This window comes from Thermothielavioides terrestris, chromosome 2, assembly GCF_000226115.1.
Source record: "Thermothielavioides terrestris NRRL 8126 chromosome 2, complete sequence".
Taxonomy (NCBI): Eukaryota; Fungi; Ascomycota; class Sordariomycetes; order Sordariales; family Chaetomiaceae; genus Thermothielavioides; species Thermothielavioides terrestris.
Window position 1 is genome coordinate 1,808,559 of NC_016458.1, and position 16,774 is coordinate 1,825,332.

The 16,774-nt window shown below is 42.8% G+C and overlaps 3 protein-coding genes across 3 annotated transcripts; 1 reads left to right on the forward strand and 2 right to left on the reverse strand.

Annotated features, from left to right (window-relative positions):
* Positions 1 to 3,618: 3,618 nt before the first annotated feature.
* On the reverse strand, positions 3,619 to 5,582 carry THITE_2112160 (uncharacterized protein). Its single transcript, XM_003651593.1, has one exon. It carries the CDS (start codon positions 5,379 to 5,381, stop codon positions 3,756 to 3,758), a length of 1,626 nt encoding a protein of 541 aa, XP_003651641.1. The 5' UTR covers positions 5,382 to 5,582; the 3' UTR covers positions 3,619 to 3,755.
* Positions 5,583 to 14,423: 8,841 nt separating this feature from the next.
* THITE_2112161 (uncharacterized protein) lies at positions 14,424 to 15,206 on the reverse strand. The gene is made up of 3 exons (XM_003651594.1): positions 15,021 to 15,206; positions 14,749 to 14,914; positions 14,424 to 14,641 (listed from the first exon to the last, which is right to left on the reverse strand). The coding sequence occupies exons 1-3, from the start codon at positions 15,110 to 15,112 to the stop codon at positions 14,435 to 14,437; spliced, it is 465 nt and encodes a 154-aa protein (XP_003651642.1). The 5' UTR covers positions 15,113 to 15,206; the 3' UTR covers positions 14,424 to 14,434.
* An 865-nt stretch (positions 15,207 to 16,071) lies between these two features.
* THITE_2046329 (uncharacterized protein) lies at positions 16,072 to 16,745 on the forward strand (the record flags this gene model as incomplete). Its single annotated transcript, XM_003651595.1, has 3 exons — positions 16,072 to 16,192; positions 16,280 to 16,482; positions 16,569 to 16,745. 3 exons carry the CDS (start codon positions 16,072 to 16,074, stop codon positions 16,743 to 16,745), a joined length of 501 nt encoding a protein of 166 aa, XP_003651643.1.
* Between the last annotated feature and the right edge of the window lie 29 nt (positions 16,746 to 16,774).

Genomic DNA, 16,774 nt, shown 5'->3' on the forward strand with positions numbered 1-16,774 from the left:
CTATAGGCTAGGCCTATAAATACTATACCTATAATTAGGGTGGTATTAGTGTCTTTCTAATATAAGGAGTACTTATATATTTATAGTCCTTTTTACAAATTAATAGTAAAGACTCTATTAGCAAGGTCTAGTATAATTCTATAGTAGTTTATCTAAAGGAGCTTTAAGATAATATTATAAGCTAGCCCTAGGACTATATAGAACGTAGTAGTACTTATCTACTCGTCGATATCCATTGTGATATAGGCGATATATATAATCTTCTTTATAATTTATACCCTTTTAATGGCAATACCTAGGGTATAGGAGGTTAGTAGGCTCGTCTATTCGATCTCTAACCTCTAATATACCTGTTTACTAATAGCTCTATAGCTTTGATACCTACTATCTACTTATCTATTTACAAAGCTAAAGGAGTTTAAAAAGACTAAAATAAAGCAAAGTAGTTTATCTATTCTCTCTCTAATCTCTACGAACTTGTTCTATAAACGGTTAAGTCCTTTTAGCCCCTATATAAGACTTTATATAGAGGCTACTCTTTTCCCTCCTCCTCTTTAGAAGAGGAGTCCTCCTCCGCCTATTTCTTAGTCTTTAACTTATTAATATCGACCTAAGGAGCTAGCCTCTTAGCTAAGGCGAAGGGATAGGTAGCTACGAAGTAACCTTAGTGCCTATAACGGATATAGGCTCTAGCCTATTAGTACACTATATATACTTCGTTATTTACCTACTTCGCTTATAGTATATTTACGTCTCGCTTTCCTCTATTCTACTACTACCTTCCTTTACAACCTCTATTAGCTCCCCCCTAGGTAAGGGCAATATAGGTCGTATTAATCCTAGTTATCAGTATATCTCCTTCTATATCTTTCTCTATATCTATATTAGGCCTAGGCTATTTACCTCTAAGCCACTATTGTCTTCCCTCTAGGCGAAAGACCTCTAAGTTGGTAGCGATCTTATAGTACTTTTCGACTACTACAATATAGTCATCCTATAGGACCCTCTATCCAACTACGATATACCTCAACTTTAAAGAGAGGTATCGTTATAGCCTAATAAGCTATAGCTCATTAAATTATTTAAGTCCTTTAGCCTTTAATAGCTTTGCCTTAAAGCGAACAAAGAAGAAGGAGAATAGCTCGTTGTCCCCCTAGTAGAGTAAGTCCAACTCTATTAGAGCTATAACCTACTTATATAGGTCTACGTAGATCGTTATAAAGTATCTAAGGAATATATATAGGTCGTAATCGTTGAAGGGGCCTCTAGACTTATAGTAGGCTACGACCTTAGACTAGACCCTCCGACTAAAGTTCTTTTAAATGAAAACCTATTGTTCGTAGAGGCCTCTAATAAAGTCCTAGTCTGCTTCTAGAACATATACTATTATAGCTCTCTAAGTAGTAAAAAGCTCTTTTTTACTATCGAAGGGCTATCCTACTAGAAGGTACTTCCACTATATACTAAAGGCTATTAGAGCAAGGGTATTAGCTACTATAGAGATATTTATAATATAGGCTATAATAGCCTAAGCTATATAGAGCTTATAAGCTATAGTAGCCTAAGCTATATAAAGTTCCTCGATAGTAGTGTTCTAATAGGCTATCGTCTTCTATAGGAGTTGAAGGTATTCGTAGACCTATTCTAGGTTCAGGGCCTATAAGGGGCTAGGATTATTTATATTAGAGTTTGGCCTATTTAGCGTCGACATTGGTATACCCAACGTATTACTTCTATCTACGCCTAGGAGCAGAAGTTGCTCTATCTATATAAAGGTAGTTGAACTGTAATATACTAGCCTTATAGCGTCTACAGATAAGCGTACGATGTTCTATTCAACTACTTTAAAGAGAGAAAAAGGAGAAGTATAGGATACGGCTCTTGTATATAGAGTTTTCAAGACTCGTGTACAGGGGGCTTGGGCCGATATTATTCTAAGTGTAAGACGGGCCTACCACGAGCCCAACGTAGGCCCGTTATACGACCGCTATAGATCCTAGGCGTAGCCCTATATACTAGCCTAGGTATAGCTCGGTCTATAATATATAACTAGCTTATAGAGTTAGATATTCCTCCTTCAACTAAACTATCTTCTGTTTAAGCGGTATAGTGTAAACCTTTAGGACCTCCTCTATAAGACTATTAATCTTTGAAGCTATAACTCTAGTAGTTTCAATACCTATAAACCGCCTAGAACTGTTGATAAAGCTTATAAATAAAGAGGTCTTTAGGCGATAGTATACTAAGATCTTATTAGGATTGAACAATATTAATCTAGCCCTTCTCTATATATTAGTGATATTCTTATAAATCATTTTATATACCTATAAGTAGATAGTTAAGAACTAGAAGTTGTTGATCTAGGAGGTACTAAATAGAGTATTTTATATAACTAACTAGCGATATCTCTATACTAGAGGACTAAAGACCCTTATATTAAGGAGCTATAGTTTATAGGTCGAATATAGTAATAGGTAAAGCAGTATAATCTTATTAGATTTATAATATTCAACGAACTATAGCGAAATATATAATATATAGCTATTAAAGATCAATAGCTAGTATATACCTATAGTTTAAAGACGAATATACTTATTGAAGTACTAGATCTATTTAAAGGCGATACTATAGTCTATCTAGCTATTAGGAAAGACCTAGATAACTATATCGTCGTTAAAGCTAGAAGGAATCTAGGCCTATTGAATACAAGTACCTTTGAAGATAATGAAAAGTAGTAAAACGAAGCTATTAGCCGAGATATATTCGATAATTAATATCCAATCGTAGTTGCTTAGCTAAATCGAATATAGTACTTCCTTATAACGTAGAACAATCATTATAACGTTGTCCCTAATCCCTTTTATATAGCCTTTTTTATCTATATTATAGATATTATTATCGACGATACTATATATTAGGCAAGTAGTCTAGAAGAGGTTGAACCACTAGGTAGCCGTCTAATAGTCTAGAGTATCCTTCTTCGACTAATCTAATATGTAAGAGCAGTATATTCGAAGATCTAAATACTAGGAAAGGAAGTTGTAGTACCAGTTCTTACCTAGAGGTTTATTATCGCCCTTAGTATACAACAGTTGTATACCTAGATATTCGATAGCCGAGATAGACATTGGCTAGCCCTAGGCATCTAACTAGTAGATAGCCTTAACGATCGAGTCCTCCTCGATAAGCGTAAAGCGTTATAAGTACTAGGTAATGGCCTAGTAGTTCGAAGTACGGCCACTAAAGCAGTCTATAAGTATAAAATATAGGATATTAAAGAGTAGGGCAGCTTATCGAAGGCTATAGACTTCCTTAGCTTAGAACGTTTCGATCGCGAGGCGAATTCGTTCTTTGCTAGGTTGGTTAGCTATCTTCCTAACGTATCTGGAAAACAATAAACTAGCAAGATTGATCAAGGTTTGGTCAAAAAACAGGCTAGCGATATTGTTGTTGTAGTGTTCTGAACCATAGGAAATTAGTGGCTTGTGTGGCTGGCCGGTATCTGTGGGCAACCGACATGGGTGTGGGCGACGTTAGCTCTGGTGATTTAGAGCCCCTGTCGTGATCCACCGTAAGTACCTTAGGTACCGATTTAAACAAGCAAACCCGGGGGGCATTGTATTCCCGGATCGGACAGGGCTGAACGTGCTGTTTGTGTACCTAGTACTGTGTAACGCTGGTATCAATCCCAGCCGTCGCCGTATCATCAAAATCCATTCTCCGTCCGCGATGACAAAGGAGACTTGAAATGCCGGCTACGTGTTGGCAACATACACATCGTCCGCGATGTAGACCGTCTTCCCTCCTCGACGCACCAGCATCTGGCGGCCCTTGTACTCCATCCACTCCCAATCCTTCTCCTTCATCTCGGCCAACTTTCCGCTCCTGGTTTTGAAGCAGACGACGCCATTGTGGCGCGTGAAGCGGACTTTGACAATCGGCGTCCCCGCTTTCACCTTCAGCTTCGGCAGCACACGATCACTGACCGAAGTGGATGATTGCTGTGCCCTGTTTTTGCCCTTCCCTATCCCTCCCATTGCCTGCCCCGGCGCCCTTGAGCCATCGTCCTCGTCCTCGTGCTCGTGCTCCTCGTCCTCATTTCCTTGAACCGCCTTGCTCATCTCACCCTCCTCTTCAAAATCCTCATCGAGTTCCTGGGCCGCCTCACTTACCTCAGTGTCCACCCCAGCGGACCCGTATGTCAGGTCGCGGGGATACGCCGGCCCCGGGTCGCCGCTGCCCCAGGGCGTCGGCTGCTCCTGGTAAGTGTATCCCAAATCTGCGTCCTGGCCCTCCTCTTCGACCTCGGGATACTCTGCAGCGGCCGCGGGGCCCGCTTGCTGCGCCATCTCTGCGTTCGGATCCTCCAGCTTATCCTTTGAGAGGGCTCGGTTCTTCGTGAATCCCGTGGTGTTGTGCCGCAGCGTACCGTCGCTCAGATACCACCAGGTGTTCAGCTTGGGGTAGGCCGTGGCAACGTGTCTGCTTCCGTACCCTGCCATCATGCAGAGGTAGAAGAGCGCCGACTTGACCGTGAGGTCGCCCTCCCCGTGATTCGCCCACGGGATGACTCTGTACCTGGGATTCTGGTACTCGTAGCCCTTCCCTGTCTCCACGTAGGACTGGGTTCGGGAAGAGATCGACATCGCTTGGACCGAATCGGACAAATCTGACACGGTCGACACCACCCGTTGATGCTGGGGTTGCTGCGATTGACGTGGGTTGCGGAAGGTAGCGATTCCGGGATCCACGTGCTCTATGGCAAACTGAAAGACAACCAATTCGTTGTCGGTAATGAGGAAGCCGTAACGGCACCACACTTCGTTGGAGTAAGTGAGGACTTGCCGGATGGGGTGTTTCCACTGCTCTCGGTTTTTCAGATAGAGATTCGGCTGCCACCTGGCCGACAGTTTGGTGTCGCCTGGCATGATGCTGGCGAATCTCTGGTCCGACATGAACTCATTGCTGCTGACAAGAACCCAGTCGGGATGGATCCGACCGTCCTCCCCGTATCGACAGCGGCCCCTGCGGCCGAGGTGAAGCAGAGGCAAGTGGTTGCACAGCTTCTGCGCCTGGAGCAGTGCAGCGTTAACCGCCGGGACTGTGCTTCTGCTTAGAATCTGGTGTTCAAAGCCATCCTCGTCCCCGTATGTAGTGTCGAATTCAGACAGCCTTGGTTCAACATAAGCGTCCTTCCATGGGGCATCCACCACATCCCTGTAGAGGGCCCGGAGCTTCCTGGCGGTAAACTCGCTCCACGGAGCCCAGTCGTCGAAGTCCAGCCACTCCTTATTGAAGGTGTTGGGCGCCGGTCCGATGCTGCGAGGTCTCGGCGTCGGGTTTCGTCTGGAAAGCACGGATAAAATGGTTTCACGGGCCATTGGGCAAGAATGAACCTGAGTGCCACAGCAGGGAGATAAGAGAGCTTTGGAGGAGTCAAGTGATGTTGTCCGCTAAGGTGCGGAAACCGAGTGTGGCATGGTGCTATATATGTACTCGAACTCGCGTCTGGATGTTAGGTAAACGAAAGGTGAGTTACTCCCCGGAGAAATAAGGCCATGGTAGTTCAGTGTCCTCGCTTGAAGGCAACCAACCGCCTCACTTTCGTCGTGGCCAACACAAACAAACCAACTTTCCCATGCAGTTGCCAGCAGGCGCGCGGCTGCTGCCTGTGACCAAACTTCGCCGGTGGGCAAAAGCCAATCGTTTAGGGATGCTGGGCAGTTGGAAGTTTCCCCGGTTGTGCCTTGGCCAACCAATAGGTTCATAGATCACAGCCTGGCCGGCTCTTGGGCCAACACCACATTGTATATTCTCCACGCATCCAAGGCTGACACAGCCCTGCGAGCCAGGCAGAATCCCATCTCACGCCGCCTCAGGGCGACTCAGACTTATTCACATTACGGCGAGTCATTGCTGCTGAGGCATTCCCACGATCTATTGGGTACGAGGACACGGGGGATCGGCGGCTCCTCGCAGACACAAGAAAGCTTGTGTCGTGTCCGAGCAAACCTACCTCGGTAGTGACCGGGACAGAGTGAGATGCAACACCCACGGCATCACCAGCTCCCCAACTTTGTGGCGTAGCACTGGGCTCCGCTCCTGACTTGGTTGCTGTCACGTCAGGGGTAAGGGGCTTAGAGCTTGGCATAGCACACTGGCCATAGTTTCCCCACTCTTAGGTATATATATACCACACTCTATTTAGTCCTTAGCTTTCTTTTGTACTGGAACAACGTACTCTCTTTGTATTCCAATGCTCTACTACGATCCTACCGTTGTATCTATACCTTGTAGCTCGCTATAGCATGTTAGTTATAAGCCTAGGCGCTCTATAATTGTATATAGCAAGTAACCTATAGCAAGCTCTCTCTCTCTTTTTCTTATACTCTATATCTCGATATAACTACTACTAAGAGCAACTCGACCGTTATACTCTAGTCCTATATAGATTGGACTAAGTGGTTTATAGAGCTTAAGATCTTGGCCTTGAGTAATGGTATCTAGGACGAATATAATCTAGATACTCTCGACGAGCTATAGGATAAGCGACTAAAGGTTCCTATAGAAGATAATACAATCGAAGAGCTTTGTAAGAAGTATATTAAAGAACTAGATATTCCTATAGAATAAGCCCTAGCTTCTACTAAACAAGAGGTTACTACTAAGCTCAAGGCTATATATAAGGACTACCTTATACTCTCTACTATCTAGAAGAGTAGAGTTAAGTTATAATCGCTTTTTAACTAGTAGATTATATACTCTATTTATTAGCCTCTACTTAATACTATATATATCGCTATTATAAATATTGGCCTTAGTAGTTCCTAAGCCCTTATCTATAAGCTATATAAGTAACTTACGCCTATCGATACTCTTATCGAAGATATAGCTACTTATTAGTATATAACAGTACTATAGGAAGCTTATAGAGTAGACGTCAACCTATATAAGTAGTACTATTTTTAGAATAAGGCCTACCTATATACGAAGAGCTTCGATATCCTAGAGGTCGTTGGACCTAGAGCTTCTAAGCACTTTATCGAAGTAGTCGGTCACTGGATCGCCCTAGACTAGGCTCGTTACCAGCTCTCTAAGATCGAGGTACTCGAAGCTAAGAGGCGTTTAATTCCTATGCTCAATGAGCTAGGTGCTCGCCTTAGTATTTAGATCGATAATACCTAGTCTAAGGGGCTTAGCTATAGCGTATTTATCTCTTTAGGAGTAGCTTAAGGCAATAGTTCCTTAGATAATATAGGCTCTTATAGCTCAAAGCTCTACTTATACCTCTATAAAGCTAATAGTAAATATAGGTAGAAGCCTATAGACTACTAGTTTCTCTAGATAGTAATTACTAGGGTAGAGAAGGGCTATTATAAGCTTTTAGAAGTGTAGATTACTAAAATTAAGAAACGCTTTAACGAATTAAAGTGGAATTCCCTTTAGGAGAGCCTCTAAAAGCGATATAGCTTTGGCTCTATAGAGTAGGAGAACTCTAGTTTAGTTGCTCCTAATAAGATTGTCTATACTATTATTAACCTAAGCCTCTTTAGTAAAGGAGCTTACTACCTATTTATATTCTTAACTACTATTACCTACTAGCTCTTTTAGAGTACTCTCCTCGACAACTATATCGCTCTATATATTATTAACGATAAGAAGCTCTTAGTGCCTAGTACCTTCGTACTATTGGAAGACAGTAACTATATAGAAGTAGGTACTACTACTTTTTTTATTTTAGGAAGAGGAGAGTATATTATAAAGGGGGTATTAGATAGAGAGTAGAGGAAAGGAACTATAGACCTCTATTTAAAGAACGTCGCTATAGTAGAGAGCTTTTATATTAACATTATATTAGAAACTACTCTATATATAGCTAGTATCTAGTATTTAGGTCTAGACTACTCTCTATAGTATAGAACGTTTAAGAAGAGTATAAAGGTTAAGCAGTTAGTTTATAAGTTCAATATAGTTTTCTTTAAATCGAAGAACCTTTCCTTTTACTTTTATACTCTCTAACCTTTATAGAGCTTTATAGGCCTAGTAACAATAAATATAGTTGTTTATAAGGATAATATAAGGTTATATACATTATATATACTTTAAGAGAGAGAAGATACTAAAGAGCTTTGATATAAGAGATCTAGACATCTAGGTTAAAGAGCTCTTTAAGCATTAGCGTAGAGCGCTAAGAACATTAAAATCTAGGGAACGCCAACGATCGAATACAAGGTATATACTCTATCGTATACTAGGGAGTATAATATACTTTATAAGATAGAGTATTATACCCTATAGCTATTCTAATGTATCTCCTAGGACCTTTTTTTATTCCCTTCTAGGTTTAATGGATTCTAGTACCTCCTTATAGTTAAGGACGAATTCAATAGACGGATCTAGGCTTTTACGCTCTTTAACAAGGGTTAAACCGAGCTCTTTAATATTATTAGAGCTTTCGAACGCTAGGTCAAACGATAGTAGGGATTCAACGTCTATAAGATTCGCTAGGACAACGATATAAGAGTTATTATACTAGAAGATCGCTAACTAACAGTTTACTAGCTCTAGGTATATAACGAAGGTATCGACTTAGAGCTTACGCTAATGTATATACTATAGCTAAATAGAGCTTTAAAGTGTATAGGATAAGTCTTATAGTTGAAGAGTATAAAGATACTTATTGATATAAATTTGTCTATAAAGCTTTAGCTAGAGGGTATAAAGGTAGTAGCCTTCTTATATACTATCTCGCCTAGTTATACCTATAGTCTTTAGAGCTCTAATAAAGTGCTCTACTCCTAGTTTAAGAACTACTTTCGTTGGTAGGAGCCAACCTTCTACTAAGCGCTAATAGCGGATTTACACTTCGATTAGTCTAAGATCTTCGTATATAGCTATAGAGTATACCTCTTAGATAAAGAGTATAAAGCTAGGTATTAGAAGAGAGAATTCAAAGTATAGCTATATAAGCGAATTAGATACTTAGTTAGGTATAGAGTATCTAACATTTATTATATTTAGGTACTTAAGCTCAATAAGGTCATTATAATAAGGAATATAATGTTCAATAAAAGGATCTTTTATTGTCTAGGTAAGGAAAAGCTTCTAGCTTAGGAAGTTACTATTGTTAAAAATATAGTAGAGTACCTAGACGAAGGGGTTAAAGAGACTTAGGACGCTAGGTCGATTCTTTAAATACTTTATAAACTTAAATATAGAGGACCAACGTTTAAGTCTATTACTATTGTAGTTCCTAAGTATAAGAGTATACTACTAAGTTAAGATTTAGGGGTAGGGGAAGTATAGGTATAGAGTAGACTCTTAACCTCTAAGATATTACTAGAACTATAGGCTTAGCTATAGAAAGAGCTTATAAATAGAGATAATAATAGAAATAGGGGTCTAGTCGATAATTTTAGTACTTTTCTAAAGACTAGTAGAGTACCTAGGGACTTTAGGCCAGTAGTAGCTATCCTATAAGGCGCTACCCTTAGGAGCGAATATAAGGTTTCTCCGCTTATAGAGTATTTAGCTTTATAAAGTAAGTATAAGGAGGTATCTTTACCTATAGAGCCCCTAGCTCTATAAAGTAAAGAAAAAGATATGTTCTACAATGTAATAGAATATATAGTAGAGTAGGAAGCTTAGCCTATAGGGTACGAAGCTCTATAAACGTAACCTTTGACCGATGAACTAAGACTAAGTATACTAAAGTCGCGATATAAACCTAAAGAGCCTCTTATATCTATAAAAAGGAGTATACGAATTTAGAAGCCTTCTACGAAAGTATATAAAAATATAGCTTTGAATATAGCTCTAGAGTATATATATATTTTCTTTATTAGGTCGTTGGAAATGTAGGAGAACCTAGAGCTAAGGTTCTAAACTAATTACTTAGATTCTATTCCCTAGGAACATTATAATAGTAATAAGATGCTCTTCTCTATATCTTAGTAGAGTATTGAGGCGCTCTACCTAGAGTCGTTTTAAACCCTATATATAGTGTTTACTACTGCTATTGGCTAGATGTTAACGATACGTTATAACACTGAGCTCTCTCTTCTCCTAAAGAGTTAAAGAGACTTAGAGAATTACGAGTATAGGAAGGAGTTTAAGGCGGCTATATACAAGGAGATCTATAATCTTATAAGTAAAGGAACGTAGTGAGAGATCAAGTAAGAGTATATAAAAACGAGGCCTTTGCCTTTAAAATAGGTATTCGACTATAAGCTTAATAAGGATAGCAACCTTAAGAAGTATAAAGTATATATCTATATATAAGGCGATTTATAAGATACTACTAATATTGTAAATATATATATAGCTATCTTCGTTATATACTCTTTTCATATTGTTATAGCGTTTATAGTATACTTTAACCTTAAGGTAAAGCAGTTCGATATTAAGTAGGTATTCCTAAATACAAGGAGGTTGGATATAGAGTAGGTGACTTATAAGCTTCTAAAGGGATTTAAGAAACTAGGGATTTATATAGAGCTTCTAAAGGCTCTTTATAGGCTAAAGGACTTGCTGCTCCTATAGTACAATAAGTTCTATAGTGCTCTTAAGGAGCTTAGTATATAGCCCTCTATAGAAGAACCTTGCTTATTCTTCGACCTTAAGAAAAAGATAATCTTTATCTTCTATATCGACGACTTCTTAATAATCTACTATCGAGATAACGCTATAGCTATAGAGCGTATTATAAAGGGTATTAAAGCAAAGTACAAGGTATATAAGTAGGGCGATATCGAATACTTCTTTAGGATTAGGGTTATTTATAACTATAGAGCGTATAAAATCTAGCTTATATACAACTAGTATATCGAGAAGATTATAAAGAAGTATAGTCTCTCTAATATTATAAGCGCTTTGGCTATTCCTCTCTTTATAAAGGAGCTTCGTAAGTTCAAAAGAGAGGCAACCCCTAAGTAGGTTAAGATATACTAAGAGCTTATAGGCTTAATCCTCTACTTTATAGTTATAATCCGACCTAACGTTATATTTATAGCTATAAAGCTCTCTTAGTTCCTTATAAATCTAGGACTAGAGTATATCAAAGTAGCGAAATAAGTTATCTAGTACCTATATACTATATACTTCCTTAGTATATAGTATAAAGGTAGAGTTGTTTACTAGATACTCTAGATTATATTCGATATATCGTATAGCGACGATCTAGATATACAACGCTCTTTGTAGGGCTATATTATAATACTCTTTAGTAGATTAATCTCCTAGAAGGCTTTATAGTAAGATATTATTACTATATCTTCTACTAAGGCGAAGTTGAAAGCTCTATTGTTTACTATAGCTAAGACGATTGCTTTAAAGTGCTTGTTTAAGGACTTTGCGTTTAAGATTAAAGAGCCCTAGAAGATCTTTTATAACAATTAGTAAACGATTCGCCTTATAGTAGGAGAGTATATAAGAATCAATATTCGCCTATACTATATAGATATTTATAATATATAGCTTCGTTAAGAGTATTAGAATAAGTAGTTCAACGTGCTCTACCTCCCTATAGTATAGATGCCTATAGATAGCTTAACGAAGTAGCTCTTAAAGTAGAAGTTTAAACACTTTTACACTTTATTGAACCTTTAAGATACGTATTAGGTAAGAAAAGAGTAGAAGAGTCAACTATCTTCTTTGTAAGATCTATCTACTATTGCTACTCTATATTCTCGCCCTATATATTTTAGCGATTAATAAGCTTTGTTATCGCTACCTTTCCCTAAAGCTAAAGGATCCTTGCCTATATCTCTAACTGCTTTGCTAGCTCTATTGTCTATATAACGACCCCCTTTAGCTCCTAGTTATCGACCAACTTATTGCTCTCTATCTACTTAGAGAGTACCTCCTATACTTTACTCTCTATTAACGTTGTAGACGTGAAACCGAGGAAGTTATCTAGGGCTCTACCCTAGGCGACTATAGAGACCTTTTATACCTACTCCTATACTTATTGCTAAGGCTACTGCTCTACTAGCTTTACTATCTTTATATCCTTCTACTCTCCCTTCTCCTTAGCCTTTTAAAGATCGTTTAAAAGTATATAAAGTATAGGGCGAATCTTCTTTATAGCCTACCTAACTATTAGCTAGGGGTATAGAGTAGTGGATAATAGGAATTCACCTTCTAGTCAAGGTCATTGATAGCTATAGTCAAAGCTTAGGCCTTCTCTATAGTAGTAGGCGAAATAGGCTTATAGCTATAATTAAAGTGTTTATAGTATTAGTACTATATACTATAGCTATTATAGTTGTAGTAGGTTCTATTGTAGGAGCTTATAAGAATAGTGTATATATAACCTAGGTATAAGATCTTATACTCTATAGTTATCTATAATATATAACTAGGGAGTATATTAGGACGATATAGTAGTGAGCTAGAAGGAAGAGTATATAACTTACTCGACTAGGGGACTACAATACTAGTTGGAAGAAGGTGTAGTAGGCTCTTTAGAAATAGTATATAGGGTAGTAGGCTCTACTATAAGCTCTTTATCGCTATTACCCTCCTTCAACAAAGTATATAAAGGTATAGGCGACTTATCTAAGAAGATATCGAAGTAGAGGGGTATAGTAGTCTTATACACTTTAGGGAGCTAGAAATGGTAATAGTAGTAGTAGCTACTATATATAAATAAGAGGATATATATAGGAAGAAGGAAGCTTAAGCTCTTATAGATAGGAATTTATACCTCCCTTCGGATCTAGGCGCTCTAATTGGCTAGGACTATACTTCAGAATTTCTTATAGCTTTATATAACTTACTCCCTTATATCCTACTGTTTATAAGGATTTCCTATATTCTAGTTTCACAGTTGTTCAACTATACGTACTTAAGCGCTCTATTGAACAACTAGGGGGTGTGTCACGTTAGGGGTAAGGGGCTTAGAGCTTGGTATAGCGCACTGGCCATAGTTTCCCTACTCCTAGGTGTATATATACCACGCTCTGTTCAGTCCTTAGCTTTCTTTTGTACTAGAACAACGTACTCTCTTTGTATTCCGATGCTCTGCTACGATCCCACCGTTGTATCTATACCTCGTAGCTCGCTGTAGCGTGTCAGTTGCCGCCTTACCAACGAGTCAAGACTTGTCTGAAGTTATGTACGTAGACGTTGGTTGCATGAGGCTGGGCTTTGCAACTCTGGGCGGCGACTAGAGTTAGAAACTGCTTTGCATCAAATCCCCGTGGTCAGCCGAGGCCTGATTACTTGTTACCCAATGCGCGCATGGCAAATGGAAGAAAGAAAAAGGAGCCAACTGGCCCGTACGGCATCTCATTGAACAGACGTTGGGGGCAAAGCAAGTGACAATACGTTCCGGCAGGGGAACACAACATTGTGAGTTCTCACAGACTGTTGGAGGTCCATCTCCTGGCCTACTACTTTGGGGGGAGGGGGCGGGGGGAAGGAATGTTGGGTGACCAGTTTGCCTTCCCAACGGACGTTCGTTTCATGTTGACAAACACCGCAGACGAATCGTGATGGGATGGGAAGTAAGGTACCTACACTACACTACACTACCACGCGAAGTTGACCGAGACACCCTGTAGCCCAGTCAATGCGTCCGGTTGGCCAGGTCCCCATTCACTCCCGCATGGGTTGGTGCCTTCCTACCTAGATTACGTTGGGCTCGCTGTTCAGGGGAACGCCTTCCCAGATCTTGGAAAGAGTCGAAAAAAACGACGCCAAATTCGTAGCCCTTCCGAAAAGCATCTCGAGCATCCTTCCGATTTCCGATCCCTGCCATCAGGACGTCGACCGTTTCCAGATTGCCGCATGATCAGCACAGTTTCAAACGGGTACAGCGGACGAAGTACACTACAGGAAAACGTCTGCCAATGATGGACGCCTGATTCGAGTTGTTATGCCCATACTATCTCCGTGGATATTACACGAGGGGACGAGGGTTCAAGCGCGATGCTGCGGTTCGTTAGCGTGGCAACCCCGTCTCTGAAGAATCGCCGAGTCCCTCTTGCACAGCATCAAAGTCTCTTGACATTCTGGGCCTTCTGGCTGTTCCGAGCGCACCTGGACTGTGCAGCCTTGCTCTTCCCAGGTTGGTTTCTTCAGGTCTCGGCCGAGGCGGACAAAGCCCCTCAAGCCAATAGTCGTTCTTGGGAATATGTTGGCGGCAGAATGCACATCCGTCCGTCACCGGCGGGCGGAGCCCTTCTGACAGCAGCAGAGTTCTAGTAGAAGCGGCCCGGCTCGTTGCTGGCATGGTATTGCGTTCCAACTCGAGCTTCGAATTCGCAGCAACCGGCTCCGCGGCCAATTTCTGACTCGGCTGCTGTGGGCGGCCATCCCACAGCACGTTTGACTCAACTATCTCTCCAACGCGGACGGACGTCGGCAACGGTTCAAACAGTCATTGCCACTTAAATGACGGCGGTTGCCAGCCAGCGCAAGCTCATCAACGTCACCAGTGCCGCTCACTAATTTCAACCGCATCCACATCCACGCCCTCCTTGAACCAGCGCTCCTCCTCCGTGATCTTCACATCGTTCCCGCTCATTTGCCTCTTCCTCATCAGCCCGTTCTTCGCGAACGTCCAGTCCTCCAACCCGTACGTCCGCCACCACTGGCCCGTCTCGTCATGCCACTCGTACCAGAACTGGACCGCGATCTGTTTTTGGTCGCGAACGCGGCGCTCAGTCAGTCAAGCACACCGCTAACATAAAAACGGGAAAAGAAACAGGTAAGATAAGGATGCCAGGGGTGGGAAGGACAGACCTTGTCGTCCGTAAACGCAAACAGCTCCTTCCGCAGGCGGTAGCCCTGCTCCTTAGCCCACTTCTTGCGCAGGAACTCGACGATCTGCTCGCGCCCCTGCAGGAACGTGTCGCGGTTCCGCCAGATCGAGTCTGGCGTGTAGGCGTACTGCACGAGCTCAAGATCTCTAGGTTACAGGCATCCCCATATCGGGATGGGTCGATTAGCAAAGGAGACCAAACACCGACGTCTCCAAAGCGGAATGGGTTTCGGGTATCAGGAAGGGTGCTGACTTGGAGTTCCAGGCGGCCTGGGCTGTTTTGACTTTGTGCTGCGCTGTCTCTCGCGTGAAGGGAGGGAATGGCGGTTTCGACTCGGTTGCCATGGTGTAGGCTCGTTCAACGCTCTTACACTCGCAAGTTCTCCCTGAAATCGAGTGTTGCAAGGAGTAAAAGGCCGCTTTATGGTAATGGCCAATCTGCGTCACTTAACTGCCTAGCCACAAGAGACAGTCCGTCGATGAGATATTCAATTCAGTCCGTTGCCACTTTGGGCTGTTCCAGAATCCAGATCACACCGCGGCCCACCCGGGATGACGCAGTGCGCCCTGCGGCGGCAACGGGCTGAATAAGCGAAAATACAGCGGTATACGCAGCAACTTAGGCTCATCTCACGACAATGTTGCTGGCTGATTACTGTGTACTTGGAGACACCGGCCAGATGTTCAAGTTGGAGATCTCCTGATTTCTTGCTCAGCGGACCGCTGCCCTGGTCGGGCCCGAGGCTGGGCTCCGCAGACGGGAGGTCTGCGGACCGGCAACCCGGAGAGTCATGCTGCACAGCGAATGGTACCTTACGGAAGCAAACGTGCAGCGCTGCATCTTTGGAATTTGGAATAATGAAGCCGGTTTTCGGGGGAAGGGGGAGAGGAAGGGGCCAGTGGGTGGTGCTTGCCTTCTCCGATCTTAAACCATTCAGGCCGTCAATGGCGTAATGCTGCATCCAGCCAAGTGGGTGTCTTGCCTGCGTGGAGAGCCATACATGAGATTAGCAACCTCGGCCTGGCAACTTGATAGTGTAGACCCCGAGCACGGAAATCAGCAACGTACCTATACGGAGTTCTCTGTCCTGAGCGATCTCTCAAGTTGCACGGTCAGCCCTGACTTCAACTTACCCCTCCACCTGGAGCAGTCACCCCGCTATAAACAACGCCGAGTGCCGGGCATCACCGACCCGGACAGCAAAGCCGACAAAACAGTCTCAGCAGCTCCCAGAGCCACTGCCCTTCCCCAGCTTATTTTTTCCCTTCCCTCACCACAAACACTGGATCCTCTCCCACTCAAGATGACTACTCTCACCCCCGGCGCCTCCTTCCCCTCAGGCGTGACCTTCAGCTACATCCCGCCAACGGGCACGCTCGACCTGACCGTCTGCGGCCGGCCCATCACGTACGACGCCAGCAAGGGTACACATCCATTTCCCAATTCAATATCTCTCCTGCCGCTCCGCTGGTTTACCACAAGCTAACAAACTCCCTCCCCCACCCAAACAGAATTCCAAACGGGCAAGACGGTGCTGGTGGCCGTGCCGGGGGCCTTCACGCCGACGTGCCAGGAGCAGCACGTCACGTCGTACCTGGCGAACCTGGCGCAGCTCCGTGCCAAGGGGGTCGACCGGATCGTCTTCATCGCGTCCAACGACGCGTTCGTCATGTCGGCGTGGGGCAAGGCGAACGGGGTCAAGGACGAGAGCATCGTACGTTCTTCTTTTTGTTCCCCCTTTCACTGTCACTCGGAAGAAGAAAAAGGAAAGGAAACGCAGACTGATATGGAATGACCCAGCTCTTCATGTCGGACCCCAACGCCGAGTTCAGCCGCAGCATTGGGTGGGCCAACGGCGACAGGACGGGACGGTACGCCGTTGTGCTCGACAACGGCAAGGTTGTCTACGCGGGGGTGGATACTGTCCGAGGGAGCATCGAGTTCTCCGGCGCGCAGGCGGTGCTGGCGAAGCTTTGAATGTACTGGCAGGAGTGAAGCAACGAGTG